Genomic DNA, 19,773 nt, shown 5'->3' on the forward strand with positions numbered 1-19,773 from the left:
GCTGTTCTTCTGCTTACTTTATGTCTTTGGGTCTGATGACCTCAACCATCTGGACAGAGACAGAAGGAAGCAAAGAAAGGCACCTGGACAATTTGCATATTTATGCTTTGGATAAAGGAGGAGTTATAACTTTATTAACAGTCTCATATCTGCTATTTGTAGATTGTACCAATGTTGACTTGTCTGTCCTCAAGCAAAGGATCTTTTGTTTTCTTCAAGAGATTCTTGAACATGAAACAACCTCAAGAACAAAACATACTTTATGACTAGACAAAATGGATAAACTCAATTTTCTAATGGTACTTGATAAACTGGAGTCACCGGTTAAGTGGGCAGCCAAGATATGACTTGATCAGAGACAGTATTGGAGGATAAAGCCAATTATTTAGGAGATGAAAATCTGGTTTTATCTTTTCTTAAAAATGCTTTTTTTCCCCATAAGTTAATACAAAGTCTCCACAGTAAAGAAAAACAAAAATTTCATACCTTCTAGAGATTCTGCTACATGGAAGGACAGGCCTTATCATACAAAGAAAACTTAGGGATTATATTCTATGAACTCTCATCAGCCATAATTTTTCTCAAGCCTTACTTTTTCTGGTCTGTACTAAGAAGAAAATATGTTATTTTTCATTTTTCAAATATAAAATTTTATAACACACATATACACCCTAGTTGAGAAGGACTGCCTAATTAAATGCCATTGCCATTAATATTTGTTAACCAAAATGGAATATTCAATTTCTTAATTATGTGGCTATCTTCCTGTTAATTTGCCATTTCATGCTTATTAGCATCCAAGGCTCTAGAAGTCTGAATAAGAAACATACACTAGTTAGCCTTGTTCTGGAGTAGGAGTGGGCTGTACATGTTTCGTTAATGGCTTTTTGTAATTTATAGATGCTCAATAAATGTATTTTAAACTAAAACTCCTTTTAGAGGCCTTTTCCAAATAAAGTATATGCCTGAAGACATCCCTCATGTCCCACCAAACTAATCACATGATAATCTAAAACCAAAGACTCAAATACTAAATTCCTAATGCTTCGATTACAGGCAGTAGAAAAAGCATAAGGAAGGTATTTTGGGAAAGATTATCTTTAAATAGTCAAGGAAGGAAAAAAACGACAACATAAATAGCACATTCAAGCCCAATAAACACATAATCTATCATGCCATTAAAATACAAAATATAAAAATGCCTCCCCATTTGTTTCTTTTTGACCCCATGCCCAATTCTGCCTACCAGAAAACTGACTGATCAAGTGTTCCTAACCTTTTCAGGGAAAGCTTTGGGAGGAGATGAAATCCATAAATCCCGGATAGAGCAAAAAGTACAGCGCCCCCATTCGGTGTCTTTCTTCCAAAGCAGTGGCATGCTGGCAATGCTCTTAGCCTACAACCATTTCCTTAAGAGGACAGCTCTTCCAATGAGGAAATTACTTCTTAATGTGAAATATTTGCCCTCATTTTCATTCTGGCCTAACTGGATCTATGCAAATGAATAACAGGAAGTTGATTTTATACCTTTCTTCTTACTCACATGATTAAGGAAGGGCTGAGATTCGGGTACTATCTTCCTCAGCTTCTAAGCAGCTGGCGTCACCCCCATTGATTTCATGCTCCACTCTACCATTGGATCTTATCTTGAATCCTACATGTGATGGCGACTAAGGCTTCCTTGCTACTGGTAGCTCTTTCCATGTTTTCAATCCAGGGTACAAATTCCACTTCATTGCCTTTGCTTTAGAGAAAAACATGTGAGCTCCCTACACTGGTTCTCTACGGCAGGAGTGGTATTGGCTCAGATTTTCCCCAGCTAAAGCTTTATGGACCTGCTTCCTATTCTTCCTCAACCTGTGGTCTAAGACTTGCCCCAGATCTCTGGATGACATTTAACAAAGGAATGTTAAAGGGATTCCACCTGCCAGATTACATAGTTAACACCTAACTGGCTGCAAATCTTGAAATGGGAGAGGTGAGGAGATGAGCTAAAGCTTATCACCTCCTAGCTCTTCTTACAGAGTGGTTTGCTAGCCTGATGTGATTATTCAATCAGTTCTTTCATTTATTCACTAAACATTTACTGAGCATCTACCTGAGTGCCAGGTTCTTGTATAATATGAAACCCAAGGAAAACTAAAACTAATAAGAACCTCTGTGCCCTAGAGAAAATTCATGGTCTAGTGGGGAGAAAAAGTTAAACACATCATAAAATTATAATACAGCACATTCAATACTGCGATAGAGGTACTCCTTAAGGGAGTAAGTACAGAGAGGAGGGAAATAGACTCGGCTGTCCCCCAGAGCCCTCACCCCTTCCTGTCACTATCATCTCTCTTTATTTTAGGGGAGCCTCTACTAAGCAGGCTGTACCTGAACTGGATCCCAGGCTACGGGTTTATTCAGCAAGTGTTTATTGGGTACCTCCTGAGTGCCTTGGAACAGGGAGAGGAATTAGAGTCAGAGTTTCTAAGTGGGCAGGAATAGATGGGTAAGGAGCACCAGAAAGAACTGAACCCTGAAAGAAGTATGAGTGTATCCTCCTCCAGATAAGGAGGAATGCGAAGAGGAAGGACGATGATCAGGAGAGTTCCGGGTAGAAAGAGAGAAGCTGAATGAATTAACAGCAGAGGGTACACTTGCCTAGTCAGCAAAGTAGGAGGCAGGGCAGCCAGGTGACAATAGGAGTAGAATTGGAGGCCATAGAAAAGTTACAGAAAACAGCCAGAGGAAAAAGCATTTACAGTAGGTTTCAAAATGGCAGGTATGACTCAACTGCAACTCAGCAACCTAGCATTGGGAAAGATGCTGGAGGCTGGCAGTGGGGCCAGGGAGCTAATATTTTTTAATTAGAAAAGTTAAACTAAATTAAAACTTAATTGGAAATCCCTTGTAATACACTAAGTGATGAACAAAATCAGTGAAAGCAATTATGTGGATGGGGGAGTGGCAGAGGATGAGATGGTTGGATGGCTTCACTGACTCAATGGATATGAGTTTGAGCAAACTCTGAGAGAGAATGAAGGACAGGGAAGCCTGGCATGCTGCAGTTCTGGGGTTACAGAGTCAAACATGACTTTGCGACTGAACACACATAATTATTTAGAATCAATAGAAACTATCTGCAACACTGGACACCTCTTAAAAAATGAGTACACACCTAGTGCTTGCTTCAAACTGTAGATGTCCTTGGTATGAAATTAAAAAAAACCTCAGAACTCTCAAACATAACTTCCCCGGTAGCTCAACTGATAAAGAATCCATCTGCAAAGCAGGAGATGACAGTTCCATTACTGGGTTGGGTAGATCCCTGGAGTAGGAAATGGCAACCCACTCCAATACTCTTGCCTGGAGCATTTCATGGACAGAGGAGCCTGCTGAGCTACTGTCCATAGGGCCTCAGAGAGTCAGATGTGACTGAGCTACTAACACTTTCACTTTTTAACTCTCAAACATAAGCCAATTTGAATAGATTTTACACGTTGATTTTATACACATGTAGACACGTAGAATGGAGAAGGCAAAGGCAACCCACTCCAGTACTCTTGCCTGGAAAATCCCGTGGATGGAGGAGCCTTGTAGGCTACAGTCCATGGGGTTGCTAAGAGTGGGATACGACTGAACAACATCACTTTCACTTTTCACTTTCATGCATTGGAGAAGGAAATGGCAACCCACTCCAGTGTTCTTGCCTGGAGAATCCCAGGGACGGGGGAGCCTGGTGGGCTGCCGTCTATGGGGTTGCACAGAGTCGGACATGACTGAAGTAACTTAGCAGTAGCATCAGACACATAGAATACTATAAAAATGTATTAAAGTGTGTAGGTCTTGGTCTTATTCTCCTAGCCATTTGCAAAACCTTTCTGCAATCCTGGCTTACTTGGGCCTGGCATCCCTCCCACTTCTCTGGCCACCCTGCCATTCCCTGTGTGCCTAGACTCTTGGTCCATCCAGGATTCTGCAGTGAGTTCCCTGAACAAAGGAATAAGCAATGTGCACATTAAGTGCTCATTTTTTCCACCTGAGCCCAAATTACCTGACTTGGTGAGGGAAACAGCATGAGTTTCTGGGACAGTGATAAGAATCGCATTCTTCATTTGGGTGTTGTTCCAGCCTGTGAGAACAGCACCAGGTCTCAACCTCCAGCAGCCCTCGCCACCTACACTTGTGTTAAAGCCTAACGCCTCAGTATGATACTGGAGGTTTACCTATGATACTGGAGGTTTACCTTCCCTCTCTCTCAACCTCATTTACTTCCACTCTACCCAGGAACCTCTCAAGCCTGGCTCCAGGTCATCACTGAACATGGTCTCTTGGAGGCAGCTTGGTGATTTTCAAAGGTTCCTGGGTCCACCTTCATTACCCATGTGACAGGTGGAAGTTGCCCAGGTGCTAGGATGGGCCTGCGGCCTGGATTTCCTGCTTTGGCTCTGGAGCCTGCCAGGACAGGGAGAGACATTATACCAGGCAGCATGCTGCCCTGCAAAAGCCATCTGTGACCAGAGCCCCTTCCCAGTGAGCCTGATCTTCTTTGGTGTACCAAGGCCTCCTGGTTATAGGGGGTTAGGCCACAAGGGAAGTATGTGTAGAAGTTGTCCCAAACCACGGTGCCTGCTGCCCTCCTTGACCTGTGCTGCTATGTCCCACGCAAGGGTCACACTCTTCTCTTTCCAGCCCACAGCCTCTCTGACTCTGTAATTCCCTTTAGTTAAGAGAGTGGGATATGGCATTGTAGGGATGCCACATTGTAGGGTGTTCAGTTCAGTTCAGTTCAGTTGCTCAGTAATGTCTGACTCTTTGCAACCCCATGAATCGCAGCACGCCAGGTCTCCCTGTCCATCACCAACTCCTGGAGTTCACTCAAACTCATGTCCATCGAGTGGCTGATGCCATCCAGCCATCTCATCCTCTGTCATCCCCTTCTCCTCTTGCCCTGAATCCCTCCCAGCATCAGAGTCTTTTCCAATGAGTCAACTCTTTGCATGAGGTGGCCAAAGTACTGGAGTTTCAGCTTTAGCATCATTCCTTCCAAAGAAATCCCAGGGCTGATCTCCTTTAGAATGGACTGGTTGGATCTCCTTGCAGTCCAAGGGATTCTCAAGAGTCTTCTCCAGCACCACAGTTCAAAAGCATCAATTCTTTGGTGCTCAGCTTTCTTCACAGTCCAACTCTCACATCCATACATGACCACTGGAAGAACCATAGCCTTGACTAGACGGACCTTTGTTGGCAAAGTAATGTCTCTGCTTTTGAATATGTTATCTAGGTTGCTCATAACTTCCCTTTCAAGGAGTAAGCGTCTTTTAATTTCATGGCTGCAGTCACCATCTGCAGTGATTTTGGAGCCCCCCCAAATAAAGTCTGACACTGTTTCCACTGTTTCCCCATCCATTTGCCATAAAGTGATGGGACCAGATGCCATGATTTTCGTTTTCTGAATGTTGAGCTTTAAGCCAACTTTTTCACTCTCCTCTTTCACTTTGATCAAGAGGCTTTTTAGTTCCTCTTCACTTTCTGCCATAAAAGTGATGTCATCTGCACATCTGAGGTTATTGATATTTCTCCCGGCAATCTTGATTCCACCTTGTGCTTCTTCCAGCCCAGCGTTTCTCATGATGTACTCTGCATATAAGTTAAATAAGCAAGGTGACAGTATTCAGCCTTGACAGACTCCTTTTCCTATTTGGAACCAGTCTGTTGTTCCATGTCCAGTTCTAACTGTTGCTTTCTGACCTGCATATAGGCTTCAGGGTGTAGAGCTGTATAAAGTGATGGGGCTGAGGTCCTGACCTTCCTGATCTGACCACCTGCCTGAGGAACCTCCCTCCCCTATTGCCTGATGTCCCTGAGTCTGTGTTCCACCCAGAGTCTCATCTCCTCTCAGGGACCAGCCCAAGGCCCACTCCTGCTCACTCAGTCACAGGGTGCAGAGGCCTCTCTGAATTCCTAGAGCCCTTGCTGTTGGCATCACTTGAAGTGACATTTCATCAGATCTTCTTGGTAAGCCAGGCTCAGGGGACTTGGTTCTGCTGCTGGAAAGTTGTGTGAAATTGATCCTCTGTTTGCCTGTCTGAAGATGAAAGGGGCCGGAACCACACCTCGGGGCTGATGTTTCAGTTCAGTTTGATTGCTTTTTTCAGTCTAAACTACTTGCTAGTGTCTGTTTCTGCTTCTTATCTATATTTTACATTTCTGTCACAACCTAGAGCATAGAGTGCTAGGGCTTGAGGAAGACTTAAATTTGTTTCTGAGTTATTAACTGAATGAATACCAAGATCTTACAACAAATGTTTTTCTGTGGGGCAAAGAAGAATTGGGTGATCTAGTTAAAATTTAGATTGTAGATTAAGCTCACTGTTGTTAAGATAGCACTTATCACCAAATTGATCTACAGATTTTACACACTCCTAATCCAAATCCCAGCAAGGTTTCTTGTAGAAATTGACAACAGATTCTAAAATATATACAGAAATGTAAAAGATATAGAATAGCCAAAACAACTTTAAAAAGGAAAAACAATGTTGAAAGATTCAAACAATCTGATTTTAGACACTATAAAACTATAGAAATCTAGGATAGTAAAGTATTGATGTCAAGATAGAAAACTAGATCAATTAAACAGAATAGAGCATCCAGCAATAGATGCACATGTATAAATAGTCAATTAGTGGAAAAAGAGTCTTTTCAACAATGGTAGTAGAACAATCATTCATGTGCACAAAACTGAACTTTGATTGACACTTCATAGCAAATACCATAAAAATCCCTCAGAATGGATCAGAGACCTAAGTGTAAAACTTAAACTATGAAATATCTAGGAGAAAACATAGGAGAGAATCTTTGTTATCTTTAAACAAATATTTATTGCACATAACACCCACAGTATGATCTTAATTTTAAAAATATTGGATTTCATAAAAATTAAAATCCTCTTCTCCTAAACAGATACTCTTAAGAGAATGAAAAACTAAGCTACATACTGAAGGAAAATATTTGTAAATTACATATTCAATAAATGACTTGCATCCAGAATATATTTTTTAAAAACTCTCAAAACTAAATAATAAGAAAACAATGAACAAAAGATTTGAACAGAGACTTCACCAAAGAAGATATATGGATGGCAAGGAAGCACACAAAAAGATGCTCAACTGTTAATCACAGCAACTTAAAACCTCAGTAACATGCTACTACACACCTATTAGAAGGCTTAAAATGAAAAAAGACTGACAATACCAAGCGTTGGTGAGACATGGAGCAAGTGGAACTTTCATATACTGCTATGGGAGTATAAGATGGTATAACCATATTAGAAAAGAGCTTAGCAATTTCTTTAAAAAGTTAAACATGCACCTGCCATATGACCTAACCATTACACTCTTAGGTATTTATCCAAGAACAATGAAAACATACGTCTGCAAAACGATTTGTACCCAAATCTTCAAAGCAGCATTAGCACCTCAAAAGTGGAAAGAAACCAAATATACATTAAGAGGTAAAAGGATATGTAAACTGAGGTACATCCAAACAATGGAACTCTACACAGCAATTAAAAGGAATATACTATCGCTGCACAAAGAAACATGAATGTATCTCAAAATAATTATGCTAAGTGGAGAAACTAGACCAAAAAAGTACATGCTATATGTTTCTTTATGGAATTCTAGAAAATTCAAAATAATCTATTGTGATAGAAGATCAGTGATCACTTGGAGAGCTGTAAAGGGATAAAAGAGGTACAAGAGAAAGGTAATAAAAAGAAACATGAGGAAAATTTGGGGGATGAAAGAGGTGTTCATTATCTTGATTGTGGTGATGCTTTTATAGGTGTAGACATGTGTCAACATTTACCAAATTGTATACTTTAAATATGTGCAATTTATTATGTCAATTATAACTCAATAAAGCTGTATTTTTTTCAATAAAGCTCTTTTAAAAATTGTTTAAGGCTTCTTCCCAGAAACTTTAATAAACTACAATGCATATTTCCAAGCATAAACCCTAGCAATCCTAATTTTACAGTTCTAGGCTAGGACCCAGGAACCTGCATTTGACCCAAGCTCTTCAAGCAATTCCAGTGCAAGTTTTCCCTAAACCACCCTTCGTGAAACACTGATCTAGACAGTAAGGATTTCTAGAACAATATTGTAATTAGAATGTTTGTTTCTGGGGAAAATAAGTAACTTTTCCTACTAGGGTTCTTATATCTTTCTGTATTATGCTTCCAGAGTACTCATATTCCATTACCATAACATGTATTTAGCATATTATTAATAGTTCAAAGGCAAAATTAAATCATATCTTTCCCCTCATCTTACCTTTATATAAATTAAAATTAACTTCATGATCTTGTTACATTTCCTGGCAGAGGCTTACAATTTAAATCAAGAACTTAGGTCTCTTGGTCATGACTGAAAATTGATGTGCTAGTTATCCAGTCACACTTCTTAGTTACCTTTTTTTCACATCTTATGATACACATTCACCCACACATCCTCCTGACAAGCTCACGATCAGAGGAGACACAGAAAGAGTGTAAAATGGTTTCATTACTGCTAAGTCTGAGGACAAAGTTATCTTTACATGTGTATATAATTTTCCTCATTAAACAACAAAAACTGTTGCCAGTATAAATGATAGGAGATAGGTTTTTCCCGTGAAACTAGCATTCCTTAACCCTAGCAACATTACCTGAAAGAAATATTGGAACTCAATGGATGAAGCTTGTTTTGGATTTTCCTGTCCAATAACACTTGAGAAGACACATGTGAAGGATAAAGCCTACTCAAAGATGATTTTTAGCGATTAAAGGGAATACAGTGAATAAAATCTATGAAAATTGTGTTGGGATAAAAAAACCTCCAAAAATTTGCTCCTCAATGAAAGCATGGAAAAAAATTGCAAAAACAGCCACAATATTTTCAGAACACTGGAAATTAAACAAAGGCTTCAGGAGAGCCTTAGTTCAAGAAGACTGGATGAATCTCAGTATGACCAGTGAGTTTTGTGGTGTTTTAGTTACCCTAGTCCCATTCTCCTCCTTTTTCTTAGTGGCCTTGGAAACCAACAATCTGTAATCATGGTGAAAATTAGCAAGCTGGCAGCTCTAGGAGGGGGCAGAATGGGGACCCCCTTCAAAGTCTCATTCCCGGAAAACTGTCATTATTTGATTGTCTGGGGGTTCCTTGGACTATCCTACTTGCAAGGCTGTCTTTATTAACCAGCCAAGAGCTTGCTCAGTGTGAAAAGCCTTTTCCCCAGGGCCCTTTGAGAAAATATCTAGAGGTGATTATTTAATTTCTTGGCTGCTTGAGGCACTGGACAACAGCTGGGGCAAAAATAAAATAATCAAAAAGTAAAAGGAAAAACATAAGAATCCATAGTGGTTTTGAAAAACTCCAAATATTCTGGAGATTCTAGATGGCCATTGTGTACACGCCAAGGGCTGTGCACACACTAAGGAAAAATCTTAGAAGATGTTATGCTCTCACCTCAGCTGATTTTGAGACTTTGTACAAAAAATAAGTGAAGGCTAAGGAAATTGTCACCTGTCTGACTGAGTATTAAAGTTGTGCTCTAAAGTCCACACAGAATTCTTGGCAAAGACCGGAATGTTTATTGATTTCAGGTGTTTAAGAAAACTTCTGCCCAACCATGAACCAACCAGACTTCAGTGACCACACATGACAATGAATATGGATTTTATAGAATTATTTCATAAAAGTCACTAAATAAACCACAGACAGCAATCATCGCAAACACTGGAGATAGAGGAGAACCTGATTTCCAGAGCTGCCACATTATGTCATTTTAAATGTCCAGTTTCCAAAGAAAAATTATGATGCATACAGAGAAATAAGAAACCATAACCCATACACAGGAAAAAAAGGCATCAATAGAAACTGTCCCTGAGGAAGCCAAGATATTGCACTTCCCAGACCAAGACTTTAAATCAACTTAAAAAAAATGTTTAATGAAAGGAAACCATATATAAAGAACTAAAGTATGAAAACAAACTCTCATCAAATAGTAAATATAAAGAGAGAGAAATTATACTTTAAAAGGACCAAATAGATATTTTGGATTGAAAAGTATAATAAACTGGAGTGAAAAATTCACTACAGTGGTTCAATAGCCAATTTGAGCAGGCAAAGAATCAGAGAACTTATACATGGGTCAGTTGAAACTACCCAATTTGAAGAATAGGAAGAAAAAGAATGGAAAAAATAAACAGAGCTTTAAAAGCCTGTAGGACACCAACAAGCATATCACTATACACCTAACAGGAGTCCCAGAGGACAGAAAAAGGGACTGAAAAAATTAATACTTGAAGAAATAATGGCCAAAGACTTCCAAAATTCAAAGAAAAATGCTAATCTACACATTCAAGGTGATCTAAAAACTCCAGAAATAAAAACTCAGAGGCCCCCACCTATACATAATATGATCAAACCATCAAAAGTCAAAGAAAGTAGAGATAGCCAAGATGGCAGATTAGGAAGACCACAAGATCCCCTCTTTTCATGACTACATAAAAATTACGACTATTTATAGAGCAACTACTGATAAGAAACACCTGAAGATTAGCAGAAAAAGTTATTTACAACTAAAGATATGAAGAAGGAACTAAAATGAGATAAATAGGAGGGGCAGAAAAACAGTAGAGTTAAAACCCATACCCACTCGGTAGACAACCCACAAACAAGAGGATAATCACACTTGCAGAAGTTCACTCCAAGGAGCAAGGGGTAAAAGCCCCACATTGAGCTCCTTAGCTCAGTAGTCCTGCACCAGGAAGATGAGCCCCCAGAGTCAAATGCTTTGAAGGCCAGTGGGGATTACTTTTGGGAGAGTTAGAGGGCACTAGAAAATAGAGACTCTACTCTTAAAGAGCATGTACAAAATCTCACATGCTCTAAGACCCAGGGCAGAAGAAATAGTTTGAAAGAATCCTGGGTTAGACCACTTGCTAATCTTGTAGAACTTCCCAGAGAGGTAGGAAGAAACTAGGAACTCCCTGGGAATACAGATGCTGGCAGCAGCCATATTTAGGAACTCATTCTACCATGAGGATACCGGTGCTGGCAAGTGCCATTCTGGAATCTTCCCTCTAGATGATTGGTTCTGGGAAACAGCCCCACTCACCAGCAGGCCTGATGCCTTAAGACCCCATGAATCCCCAAGTCATTCAGGGACCCAGCCTCATCCACCAGAGGGCCCAGGACTCAGACCCACTCACTAATGGGCCAGCGCTAGTCCTGGGAACCCCTGAGTCACAAAGCCAACTGCACCAGGACCTAGTACTGCTTGCCAGAAGGCAAGGAGCATCCTCAAAAAGGCAGAACCTGGCAGCCAATTGGGATGGGGGCCAGCCCTGGCTACAAGTATGCTTACAGTAGTCAGCCTCATCACAACAGAAAAGTCCATACAGCTCACAGAAGAGGCAGTCCTAGAACACATCACTCTGGTGATCAAACAGAAGTTGGGCCCCATAGAATATCTCCTACATAAGGCCACATCTCTGATATTGGGAAACATAACTGATAGAATATATAGAAATAAAAACAGAAAGTTAGGCAAAATGAGGTGACAGAGGAAAATGTTCCAAATGAAAGGACAAGAATAAAATCCTAGAAGAACTATTAAGCAATAATTATTACTTATTCACCCAATAAAGAGCTCAAGGTGATGCTAATAAAATGCTGTGCTGTGCTGTGCTTAGTTTGCTCAGTCATCTCTGACTCTTTGTGACCCCATGGACCATAGCCCACCAGGCTCCTTTGTCCATGGGGATTCTTCCAACAAGAATACTGTAGTGGGTTGCCATGCCCTCTGCTGAATGAGCTAAAAAAATAGATGAACATAGAGAGCAATTTTTAAAGAGTTAGAAAATATAAAGAACTAAGCAGAGCTGCTGCTGCTGCTGCTAAGTCACTTCAGTCGTGTCCAACTCTGTGCGACCCCAGAGACAGCAGCCCACCAGGCTCCCCTGTCCCTGGGATTCTCCAGGCAAGAACACTGGAGTGGGTTGCCATTTCCTTCTCCAATGCATGAAAGTGAAAAGTGAAAGTGAAGTCGCTCAGTCGTATCCAACACAATAACTAAAATTAAACATATATTAGAAGGAATCAACAGTAGATTAGATGATACAGAGGAGTGGATCAGCAAACTGGAAGACAGAATACTGGAAATCACCCAAGCTGGCCAGAGAAAAGAAAAAGAATTGTAAAAAATGAGGCTAGTTTAAGAGACCTCTGGGACAGCATCAAGTATATTAACATTTGCACTCTAGGGGTTCTAGAAGAAGAGAGAGAGAAGTTGGAGACATATAGCTTAAAACTTCCCTAACCTGGGGAAGGAAACAGACATCCAGGTTCAGAAGCACAGAGAGTCCCAAACAAGATGAACCCAAAGATATCCACACTAAGACAGGTTGTAATTAAAATGGCAAAATTAAAAGCATCAAGGGGAAAGCAACTAGTTCCATAAAGTTGCAAGATACAAAGGTAATATACACAAATCTGTTGCATTTCTATACACTAACAATGACCTATCAGAAAGAGAAATCAAGAAAAAATCTAATTTGCAATTGCATCAAGAAGAATAAAATACCTAGGAATAAATCTAACCAAGGAGAGAAAACTATAAGACATTGATGAAAGAAATTTAGGACAACACAAGCAAATAGAAAGTTATACCATGCTCACAGACTGGAAGTCAATATTGTTAAGAATGACTATGTTCCCCAGGGCAATCTATAGATTCAATGCAATCCCTCTCAAAATACCAATGGCATTTTTCCACAGAAGTAAAAGAAATAATTCTAAATTTGTATAGAAACAAAAGACCTGAATAGCCAAACAATCTTGAGAAAGAACAAAGTTGATGATATCAAACTGTGATTTCAAACAATACTACAAAGATACAGTAATCAAAAAACGTAGTAGTGGTACAAAAACAGACACGCAGATCAATGGAACAGAATAGAGAGCCCAGAAATAAACCCACACAGACAGTTAATCTATCACAAAGGAGGCAATAATATACACTGGGGAAAAGACAGCCTTTCCAACAAATGGTGTTGGAAAACTGGACTGCTACATGCAAGGGAATCAAAATTAACTACTTTCTCACGCCATGTACAAAAATAAACTCAAAATAAATGAAAGACTTAAATGTAAGACCTGAAGCCATAAAACTCCTGAAGGAAAACATAGACAATATACTTTTTTTTTTTTTTTTTTTGCCCATGCTGTGTGGCATGCAGGATCTTAGTCCCCTGAACAGGGATTGAACCTGTGCCCCTGCAGTGGAAGTGTGGAGTCTTAACCACTGCATTGCCAGTGAATTCCCAGACAGTATACCTTTTGACATATATTGTGGCAATATTTTGTGTATAGAAATACTGAACTACTAAGCTGTGCACCTGGAACAAACATAGTTTGTAGGTCAATGACCCTTTAATTAAAAAAGAGAGAGAGAATCTAGAAAGCAGCAAGAGAAAAGCAACCTGTATCATGCAAATATTTTTTAATAAGTAAAGAGCTTAACTCTTACTATAAACTATGGAGGCTACAAAATAGTGGGATGACAAAAGTGCTTTAAGAAAAAGACTGTCAACCAAGAATTCTGTATCTATGGCCAACTGATTTCCATCAAGTCTGCTGTCTTAATTCAGGCTGCTATAACAAAATACCATATCCTGGATGGCTTATAAATGACTGAAGTTTCTTTCTTACAGTTCTGGAGGCTGGAAGTCTGAGATAAGGGTGCCAGCCTGGCTGAGTTCTGATGAGGACTCTCCTCTGGGCTGCATATTGTTGACTTCTGATTGAGAAAATTGGGTCTGGACAATTGGGTAGGTGAGATCATGTCTAAAAGGCACATACACACAATTGCAAAACCCCTACACAATTTAAAGCAAGCACAGGTGCTTCCAGCTACTATGAAAATGTGCCCACAGTTATTTTTTAGGCAAATCATTTTCTTTAACAATATCCCCAATCTCCACACCTCCACAGATTCCACACAAAGCTGGAATCAGTATAATCCCCAAACTGAGGTCAGCAAGGGTAAACTTACCTTTAATATTGTTTTGTTGTTTCATCAATAATTTACTTATTTCTGAAAACCAACAATCTCTGATTTCTTTTGAAGCTGCCTGCAATTACAGATAAGAAAATACTGAATATCATCACCTGGTACATTAATTGGACAGGACTTTTATTCTCTGGGTGAATTTTAGAATGAGATAAAAAAACACTTGCTGAGTTATGGGAACACGGTAGGGAAAGAGGAGAGACACCTATGGGAAAGGCATGAATTTTACCTGTAGGATGTATTTTTCAAGTCCATTTTGGTTGGCAATTTCAAACTTTCTGTTGCTCCTCCTTCCAAGTTGGCGAATTGAAAGCGTCATCAACTATGGTAAACAAAGAAGAAAATTCTCTATGCCATCTCTTCCGATTTAAGAATTATCCCTGTCTGTCACTCCAATTCTTTCTACCTTTGATCTCTTTTCTTCCATCTTTCTTCTAAGTGTTTTACTGTTCTCTGTTAACAACCCCAAGGAACATAAAAGACAATCTTGTGTCATTTATCTTGTCTATTTCAGAGGACAACACAAATTATATCATTCCACAGGCACAGCTGTAGCCTTCAACTTTAAGCAAAACGGTGATCTCTCCTTTAATACCTAAGTATTTCACAAATCTCTACATAATAGTAACTGAATTAGTGTCCACTATGAAACATAAATAAAAAGCACTATGAATAAATTAACAATTTTAATCACAAGAGCATGTATGTGTATATGTGATTGCTAGCTATGAAATATTTTTCATACAAGCAAGAGGCAATGGTTGGTGTGGACATGGGTTCCTAGATCCCCAGGATCAGGTGTTGCCTACATTTGTATGAAAAGATGCATGGTTGAGAGAAATTCAGCCCATGCTCTAATCTCTAAGACTTTTAATCCTCTGCCTGGACAAAGGAGGGTACTTTTTAATTAGTTTGTCCAGATAGGCTGCCATAGGGTCCCTTTTCTCTACCCAGTACAAAGGCAACCTGTGCCAGCCCTGGGCCTATCTAGTGACTGATTACAAGCTCTGACTCTAGAATCAGACCTGGGTGGATTCTCGCTGTTTGTGGCATCTGATAAGTTAAGCTCGCCTCTCTAAGCTTCAGTTTCTTTATCTATAAAGTAAAGATAACAATATTTCTCTCCACAGGGTTGTGCTGACTCCCGAGTGCAATAGGACACCTTTACCTTCATAGACTTCTTAAAGCTGTAGTGAGGGGACAGGCCTTGGTCACTGGGCTCCATCTGTATCTTACAGAACACTATTCCCCGTTCAAATAGATAGATTTGCCTCTGGCTGGGCTTGAATCGAATTAAATCCTTCATCTTATAACGATCTTTGTGAACTGTCCAAACGTTGAAAGAACCATGCATCAACAATTTGCCAAATTTTCCAATATCATCCTTTGGGAAACACAGATACACACAAAAAGGAGTTGTTAAATTACTTGATAAAAAAGAAGCTGTCAAATTGCAGAGCATGCTTATTTGACATTTACAATCTTACAAGTGCCAGTCAGGCTAATCTGTCACTTACCAAAACTACAATTTTATGAGCTTCAATCAGCATGGTGTCATTCAGTTAATAAGGAATAGTGCAGCAGTATAAGGTAATATGGAGAAGGCAATGGCACCCCCTTCCAGTACTCTTGCCTGGAAAATCCCGTGGACGGAGGAGCCTGGTAGGCTGCAGTCCATGGGGTCGCTAAGAGTCGAACACGACAGAGCAACTTCACTTTCACTTTTCACTTTCATGCATTGGAGAAGGAAATGGCAACCCATTCCAGTGTTCTTGCCTGGAGAATCCCAGGGACAGGGGAGCCTGGTTGGCTGCTGTTTGTGGAGTCGCAAAGAGTTGGACACGACTGAAGCGACTTAGCAGCAGCAGCAGCATAAGGTAATAAACATAAAGCATGTTAGAAATACTTTGAACTAAAGGTATTGGTACTCTGATATTTTTATCTTATAATTAATTTTTAGCTACAGAATTCCATTTCATTTTCTTTGTTTTTGATATGACACTACTTAATAAGGGCAAGATATTAATATTTTAATTATGTTTGGGAGAGCCAGTATCCTTGCTGCAGTATAGATCTTTGGTAATCTGTGGGTTCCATCCTAATTCAGATGTATTTTAACATCTGCCTCAGCAACATGAGAACATAAGAACATGAGATTTGTTCTGAAAGAGAAAGCTTAGGATGACCTAATCTTTATAACATTGTAAAGGAAATGGTAATTACATTCAACTCTGCATTTTGGGCTTCCCTAGTGGCTCAGTCGAAGAAGGCAATGGCACCCCACTCTAGTACTCTTGCCTGGAAAATCCCATGGATGGAGGAGTCTGGTAGGCTGCAGTCCATGGGATCGCTAAGAGTCAGACACGACTGAGCAATTTCACTTTCACTTTTCACTTTCATGCATTGGAGAAGGAAATGGCAACCCACTCCAGTGTTCTTGCCTGGAGAATCCCAGGGATGGGGGAGACTGGTGGGCTGCCATCTATGGGGTCGCAGAGTCAGACACAACTGAAGCGACTTAGAAGCAGCAGCAACAGTGGCTCAGTGGTAAAGAATCTTCCTGCCAATGCAGGAGACTCAAGTTCGATCCTTGAGTCAGGAAGACCTCCTGGAGTAGGAAATGGCAACCCACTCCAGTATTCTGGCCTGGAGAATTCCATGGGCAGAGGAGCCTGGCAGGCTGTGGGGTCACAAAAGAGTTGGACACAACCTATCAACTAAACAACAACTGCATTTTTCATAGTGAGTGAACAGTGTAAACTTAATCCCAAATGACAATTTTTTTGTTTGTTTTTGGTCGAATCTTTTTGCTTCTAAGGCACACACTCACTATGATGCCTCTCCTTCTACCCTCAAATGTCTGGCTGAAAGTCCAAATGAGGTGATCCTGCCTTGTCTGAAGCTCTCTCTAAAAGTAACGGAGTGTGATGAGCTAGAAATGTAGTATTTATAAAAAAAAAACTATATAATTAAAGTAGATAATAAAGAATTTATTTCCCTGAATTAAAACGCCAAAAGAAAAAATTATTTGAATCAGACCAGGACAGAGATATTTCCCTGTTTTATATCTAACTAAGATAAATCCTCTCAATTTAAAAGTTATTATTAGATATAATGTACATTATGTACTCTTGAATGCAGAGTACATCATGTGAAATGCTGGGCTGGATGAATCACAAGCTGGAATCAAGATTGCTGGGAGAAATATCAATAACCTCAGATATGCCATTTTAATAGCAGAAAATGAAGAGGAACTAAAGAGCCTCTTGATGAAGGTGAAAGAGGAGAATGAAAAAGCTGGCTTAAAATTCAACATTCAAAAAACGAAGATTATGGCATCCAGTCCTATCATTTCATCGCAAATAGATGGGGAAAATGTGGAAATAGTGTCAGATTTCATTTTCTTGGGCTCTAAAATCAATGTGGACAGTGATTGCAGCCATGAAATTCAAAGATGCTTGCTCGTTGGAAGAATAGCTATGACAAACCTAAACAGTGTATTAAAAAGCAGACATATCATAGTTAAACTATAGTTTCTCCAGTAGTCATGGATGGATGTGAGAGTTGGACCATAAAGAAGGCTGAGTGCTGAAGAACTGATGCTTTTGAACTGTGGTATTGGAAAAGACTCTTGAGAGTTCCTTGGACAGCAAGAGGATCAAACCAATCAATCCTAAAGGAAATCAACTCCAAACTTTCATTGGAAGGACTGGTGCTAAAGCTGAAGCTCCAATACTTTGGCTGGCCACTTGATGCAAAGAGCTGAATCATTGGAAAAGACCCTGATGCTGGGAAAGATTGAGGGCAAGAGGAGAAGGGGATGACAGAGGATGAGTGCTTGGATGGCATCACTAAGTCAATGGACAAGAGTTTGAGCAAATTTCGGGAGATAGTGAAGGACAGGGAAGGCTGGTGTGCCGCAGTCCATAAGGTCATAAAGAGGTCATGTCTGACTTAGCGACTGAACAACAACAACTCGTGTACCATTAATAGGCATTAAAAAATATTATGTATATTGAACTGTAAATACCTTTTTTAAATGACTGCATATCTGAAAGTCTAAAATAAAAAGCTCAAGGCAATAAATTTGAATCATTTTTATGGTGTGTGTGTCTTAATTTCAGTACTGTTTTCCTCTTTTTCCTTTATAAAATTTACATGCGGTAAATGTGGTGAGTGAAGTCCTCACTGAGGAGTAAGAACCCCAGTTTCAAGGCCTTCTCTCCTAAAAGCATGATGTTCCTATTGCAGGTTGCACAAACTCAGCTTGACTGCAAACTAAGACAGGTGGGTGATGGGTTCATAAGGATCTGTGAGAAGTTACTCACTCTATCCACATACTTCCTGCACCCACTTAAATGTAACCATTCCAGCCCTCAGTGAATGCTGTCTTCTTTTCTAACCATTTAATTTATATTACTCAGACATACATAGTGCAGGAAATATGTTTAGTCAAGGCTGGCAAAAGAAGGTGTTTAATATCTGCCACAGGAACAACTGTATTCAGTAGTTTCTATTTAAAAATTGATTTATACTCCATCTCATTTCAAAAATTAGATCAGTTCAGTTGCTCAGTTGTGTCCGACTCTGCAATCCCATGGACTGCAGTATGCCAGGCCTCCCTGTCCATCACCAACTCCCGGAGTTTACTCAAACTCATGACCATGTCATGAGTCAGTGATGCCATCCAACCATCTCATCCTCTGTCATCCCCTTCTCCTCCTTCCCCTAATCCCTCCCAGCATCAGGGTCTTTTCAAATGAGTCAGTTCTTCGCATCAGGTGGCCGAAGTATTGGAGTTTCAGCTTCAGCATCAGTCTTTCCAATGAATATTCAGGACTGATTTCCTTTAGGATGGACGGTTTGATCTCCTTGCAGTCCAAGGGACTTTCAAGAGTCTTCTCCAACACCACAGTTCAAAAGCATCAATTCTTCAGCACTCAGTTTTGTTTACAGTCCAACTCTCACATCCATAGACTACTGGGAAAACCATAGTTTTGACTAGATGGATTTTTGTCAGCAAAGTAATGTCTCTTCTTTTTAATATGCTGCCTAGGTTGGTCACAACTTTCCTGCCAAGAAGTAAGCATCTTTTAATTTCATGGCTGCAGTCACCATCTACAGTGATTTTGGAGCCCCCCAAAATAAAGTTTCTCACTGTTTCCACTGTTTTCCCATCTATTTGCCATGAAGTGATGGGACCAGATGCCATAATCTTAGTTTGCTGAATGTTGAGTTTTAAGCCAACTTTTTCACTCTCCTCTTTCACTTTCATCAAAAGGCTCTTTAGTTCTTCTTCACTTTCTGCCATAAGGGTGGTAACATCTGAGGTTATTTATATTTCTCCCAGAAATCTTGATTCCAGCTTGTGCTTTATCCAGCCCAGCATTTCTCATGATGTACTCTGCATGTAAATTAAATAAGCAGCCTTCACATACTCCTTTCCCGATTTGGAACCAGTCTGTTGTTCCATGTCCAGTTCTTATAAAATATATATTTTATGTCTGTGTAAAATAGGCAGACAGAAAATAACCAAGGAGATTAGGGCAAAGAAAAAATAGAGCTTAAAACAATAAGATGAAGAAGATGTACATAATGAAGAAGATGTACATAAAACACAGACAATAAAGCCATGTGAACATGCTGCAGACTAGGCTCTGATCTAGCAGG

General features: G+C 39.8%; 1 protein-coding gene across 1 annotated transcript in view; it reads right to left on the reverse strand.

Moving 5' to 3' along the window:
* The window catches only part of MCF2L2 (MCF.2 cell line derived transforming sequence-like 2), a 274,628-nt gene that overhangs the window by 12,622 nt on the left and 242,233 nt on the right, over positions 1-19,773 (reverse strand). Inside the window, exons 23-27 of the mRNA XM_040265422.1 lie at positions 15,272-15,487; positions 14,333-14,425; positions 14,086-14,164; positions 3,164-3,197; positions 1,634-1,744 (exon numbers count right to left, since the gene is read on the reverse strand). Of these exons, the coding sequence (XP_040121356.1) occupies positions 1,634-1,744; positions 3,164-3,197; positions 14,086-14,164; positions 14,333-14,425; positions 15,272-15,487 (533 nt within the window). The remainder of the gene's footprint in view (positions 1-1,633; positions 1,745-3,163; positions 3,198-14,085; positions 14,165-14,332; positions 14,426-15,271; positions 15,488-19,773) is intronic.

This window comes from Oryx dammah, unplaced genomic scaffold, assembly GCF_014754425.2.
Source record: "Oryx dammah isolate SB20612 unplaced genomic scaffold, SCBI_Odam_1.1 HiC_scaffold_2, whole genome shotgun sequence".
NCBI classification, from domain to species: Eukaryota; Metazoa; Chordata; class Mammalia; order Artiodactyla; family Bovidae; genus Oryx; species Oryx dammah.